Raw genomic sequence first — 5,000 nt, 5'->3', positions numbered from 1 at the left:
CAACAACAACAACAACATGCACATTTGCCCTGAGTCACATATTTCATACATTTCTGAGCTTGAAAAAATAAAATAGAAATAGAAACAAAACAAAAAAAAAAGCAACACCACCATCCAAATGGAAATTTGTCTTAGCTGACATTCATCCTTATCTTTAAAAAATATTTTTTGATATAATAATAATAATAATGATAATAATAACAATAATGACACTCATAATAATAATAATGATAATAATAATAATAATAATAACAAAAAAAAAACAAAAAAAACCCACGCACACACCAAAAGCACAACAACAACAACAGCCACAACATGGACACTTGCCCTCAATCACATGATTTATCACTCCATTGCATCCCCTTTCCCTCCACTCACCACGTCCAGCAGCGTACTGTTTTCCTGCAGCATCTCTGCAATGTAGCTGACCCCGATAGGACCCAAGGGGTTGTTGGACAGGTCCAGGAAACACACCTTCAGATCACGCTGAAAACCAAGGCCACCAAAGACGCCACCATCAGCGTCATGGGAGAGAGGGGTAGGGGGTGGGGGTTGAAATATACAGAGAGGGGTAGAGGGTGGGGGTTGAAATATACAGAGAGGGGTAGGGGGTGGGGGTTGAAATATACAGAGGGCAGAAGGTGCAAGTACAGACAAAAATTAAGAGAGAGAGAGAGAGGGAGAGAACGAACGAACGAACGAATTTTATTGCTATTAAGCTGTTAAGCCCATTCAGCAATGCGAGAGAGAGAGAGGAGAGAGAGAGAGAGAGGGGAGAGAGAGCAAGGACAGACAAAAGCAAAGAGAGAAAGAAAGAGAGAGAGAGAGACAAGCAGCGAGGAAGGGAGGGAGACAGACAGGCAGACAGACAGACAGACAAAGGCACAGAGAGAGACAGAGGTAGACAGAGATCCAGACAGACAGACAGAGACAAGAAAAGAGATCAAGAGAAACAGACACAGACAGAGAGATAAAGAGAAACAGAGAGAGAGAGAGTACGTACAGACATGGACAGTGACAAACAGTGAGATTTTTGACAAGATGATATTCTGTTTGAGCAGTGCATGCACAAAACGATATCGATCTCATAACAGATCAACTTCGCAGATTTATGTGAGGTGATTCTAAGATACGGTAACGGGTACGAATTTGAAAAGAGAGAGAGAGAGAGATAAGAGAGAAAAAATCATTCATTTGTTTGAGGCTGTATATATCAACTGAACTCAATCCAGGTTATCTCATAAAACCAGTCGTGGGTGAGAGCATTTCTAAAAAGTAAACATGTCTGCACTGGACTGTTGAGTCATGCTTTTTGATTAAAATAAAACGAAAGTTGAAATCATGCTTACTTCTTATGCAATGTGAATGTACTTTGTTTTGATCATTACGGGGAGAGTGATAACATATCCTCATACCAGCTCCACACCCACACATACACATCTCCCAAGCTCTCACCCACCACGCCCCCACCCCTTCGTGCGCACACACACACACACACGCACGCACGCACACACACACACACACACACACACACACACACACACACATATATATATATATAAACACACACACACACACACACACACACACACACACACACACACACACACACACACACCACAAGAGCAATGGCGACGGGTTTGACGTCAGCAGGGCCCAGCCTGGCGTCACGGAGGTCCATGGAGGTGACGTCACACTGACGCAGGAAGGCGGGCAGGGGTTGAACCCTCAGCCTGTCACACGCCCGCTGGTACACCGCTGAGGTGGTCTTGCATCGACGGTTGGCCTGCCGCTCTGCTTCCACTTTTGTCAAAAAGAAAGAACATTTTGTAAGAGGAAAGAAAGATGAGGTTTTTTGTCTGTTTGCTTGTTTGTTTGTTTTTGGTTTGTTTTTTTTTCATTTTTTCCAGTTTTCTTACATACGTAGATACGTGTGTGTGTGTGTGTGTGTGTGTGTGTGTGTGTGTGTGTGTGTGTGTGTGTGTGTGTGTGTGTTACATGAATGGGTCGAGGTTTCTCTAGACAATTAGTTATCTATTGCAAGCACGATTCACTACTGAATTTTCAATGGCAAGACAGATGAGTTTTATAAGAAAGCGATATTTGACAGACAGAAAGACAGACACAGACCGACAGGGAAAAAGAGACAGGGAGACAGAGAGAGAAAGAGACACACAGGCAGATAGAGAGACAAACATTCAGACACACAGATAGACAGGCATACAAACAGACTTGACAGGTAGACGGACAGACAGACAAATGGACACACACGCGCATAATTATACACAAATACATGTGCGATGCGCGAGTTCCCAGCGCGCACGAAGATACATGCACACGCACGCACGCATTCATACAAACACCCATTCCCCCAAACCCCAACCACCGCCCCCTCCACCCCACCCACCCCCAAACAAAGAAAAGAAAGAAAGCACCTGGTCAAATCCTGGTATAAAGAAATGCATCTGTGAAATTCTGGGCATCACATGTGTGAATATTTTTCCAAGGAGCACGAATACCTACACCGTATTGACGAGTTTTCGTTTCGAGTTACGTTTGTTTATGGGTTTTTTTAAGTTTTAAATCTAGGTCTGCTCTGTATCTTCACTTTGTATGGACTCGTTCAGACTGATTTCTGAAGAATAAGATTGAAATATTGGTCTACTTTGCATTACCACCTCACGTGGACTGAAACAGACGTGGGTGATTTGATTTGATTTATTAACTTAATTATTACTTACTTACTTACTTACTTATTTGCTATTGTCAATAATGGAACTTCATTTAAATTTTAAATGGACTGAGTGGTGCAATAACGTGTTGCTGTTGTTGTTGTTGTTTTTACTTCATGTCTTCATTAAACTATGACAGTATTGTGCGTTCCCTTCCACTGGTTGTAAGAACTGACGGACATTCAGCCCTGAAAATGGCCCACATGTTGTTGGTTGCGATACCAGCAACATGATTTGACTGGGGTTGAGCTGGGTTCTACTGTGTATCATCAATAACACGTCTAGTTGTTCAGCCATTTGGTTGAACACACGACGGGCGGAATAGCCGAGTGGTTAAAGCGTTGGACTGTCAATCTGAGGGTCCCGGGTTCGAATCACGGTGACGGCGCCTGGTGGGTAAATGGTGGAGATTTTTACGATCTCCCAGGTCAACATATGTGCAGACCTGCTAGTGCCTGAACCCCCTTCGTGTGTATATGCAAGCAGAAGATCAAATACGCACGTTAAAGATCCTGTAATCCATGTCAGCGTTCGGTGGGTTACGGAAACAAGAACATACCCAGCATGCACACCCCCGAAAACGGAGTATGGCTGCCTACATGGCGGGGTAAAAACGGTCATACACGTAAAAGCCCACTCGTGTGCATACGAGTGAACGCAGAAGAAGAAGAAGGTTGAACACACAAATCTGCAGCATGCGTGTCCTGTCTTTAAAAACACAACAAAGAAGGGAAAAAAATGAGAAATTTTGAATTTGTCGAACAGCTCCATTAAGTTTTCTTCCACAGAAAGAAAGAAAGAAAATGACTAAGAAGTGGGCCACCACCACCACTACCAACAAAGAAAGAAAAAAAGAGGAAAGAAAGAAAGAAAGAAAAAAAAGAAAGACAACGATGAGGATGGGACCACCACCACCACCACTACCAACAACACAGCATCAAAAGTACAAACAAGAAACATGAAGGAAGAAGAATGAAGGCGAACAACAAAATGCACGGAGAAAAACAACAAAAACTTCAGCGTCAACAACAAGGGAAGGTAGAGACAATGGAAATGCATGAATGAATCGGGGGTACGTACGGGAGTCTGCCGAGCATAACAACGAAAGACACAATGAAATATAAACATGACACAAAGAACGACAATGAAAAATTATTATCCCCCCCCCCCAAAAAAAAAATTTTTTTAAACGTAAAAGTCTTCACCATTACCGCCTCATGATATAAATGCACATAAAAAAAAAATAGGCATAAAATAGATCCGTTTAATCACCTCCACTGTCACGTTCAATCATACCGCACACGACCAATCAAGTGAAAAAAGGGGGAAATCAGAATTTTAGATGAAGCAAAAATGATTCTTTTTTTTTCAAATAAAGTGCAAAAGACATACAAAAAGCAATCCAAATAAAACAAATCACAAGTTACAGTTCAACCGAATGAAGTGGAATGGGAAAAAGACAAGTCACATGTTGCAGTAACACAATAGAACGAAGTAAAATGGAAAGAAAATAGAATAATAAAAAGGGCAAAATATAATACATCACAAGCCACAGCTCATAGAATGGAAAGAAAGAGAAAGTTTTTGAAAAGGCCAGAAAAAATATATACAGCACATGCTGCGATTAAATAGAACACAGTAGATTGGAACGAAAGAAAATGCTAAGAAGAAATATATGATAAACAAATCACAAGTCATTGTGAAACAGAACAGTGCAGAATGTCCCCCATCCCCAAGCCATTCCCCAACCCCAACTCCCAGCCCTATCCCACCCCCACCACGAATGAAGAAAATAATAGAATAAATAATGATTTTTTTTTTAATTCTTCAGATCGCTCACCTTCATCTTCGCCTTGATCAAAGTCAAACTCCTCCTCCTCCTCCTCCTCCTCGCTATCGTCACCTTCAACCATGGCAGTTCCCCCCTGTTCAGAACTGTGCAGCACATCTTCAGCTTCATCAGGACGTCCTTCACTTTCACCTTCACCTTCACTTTGATCTTCACTCTGTCCCCACGCGGAACCAGGCTGCTTCCAGGAAGGACTCCGTGACAACACTGGCGCTCCACGAATTTCGAAAGTGGCGTAAGCAGGCTCCCTGTGTGTGCGCCAGGCGTGGGTGGGCACGACAGCCCCGGTCTTCCTCGTCCTGGCTCGGGAGGCTGCTGTGTCTGCATCAGGCGACGTGTCCAGCAGGAACAACCGGGGAACTTTCTGGAACTGCCGGTAAACGCTGCCGTCTTCTGGAACGAAACTGTTCGTTGGCGGT

The 5,000-nt window shown here is 43.0% G+C and overlaps 1 protein-coding gene across 3 annotated transcripts in view; it reads right to left on the bottom strand.

The window, feature by feature from the left end:
* The window catches only part of LOC143298793 (uncharacterized), a 51,043-nt gene that overhangs the window by 13,391 nt on the left and 32,652 nt on the right, over window positions 1–5,000 (bottom strand). For all 3 annotated transcript variants that reach the window (XM_076611758.1, XM_076611756.1, XM_076611757.1), the window contains exons 2-4: window positions 4,573–5,000; window positions 1,619–1,803; window positions 379–486 (exon numbers count right to left, since the gene is read on the bottom strand). The exon at window positions 4,573–5,000 is cut by the window's right edge and continues 543 nt beyond it. In XM_076611758.1, the coding sequence (XP_076467873.1) occupies window positions 379–486; window positions 1,619–1,803; window positions 4,573–5,000 (721 nt within the window). The remainder of the gene's footprint in view (window positions 1–378; window positions 487–1,618; window positions 1,804–4,572) is intronic.

The sequence above is a fragment of the Babylonia areolata genome, chromosome 24, assembly GCF_041734735.1.
Source record: "Babylonia areolata isolate BAREFJ2019XMU chromosome 24, ASM4173473v1, whole genome shotgun sequence".
NCBI lineage: Eukaryota > Metazoa > Mollusca > Gastropoda > Neogastropoda > Buccinidae > Babylonia > Babylonia areolata.
This window is presented reverse-complemented; position numbering and strand designations above follow the sequence as displayed.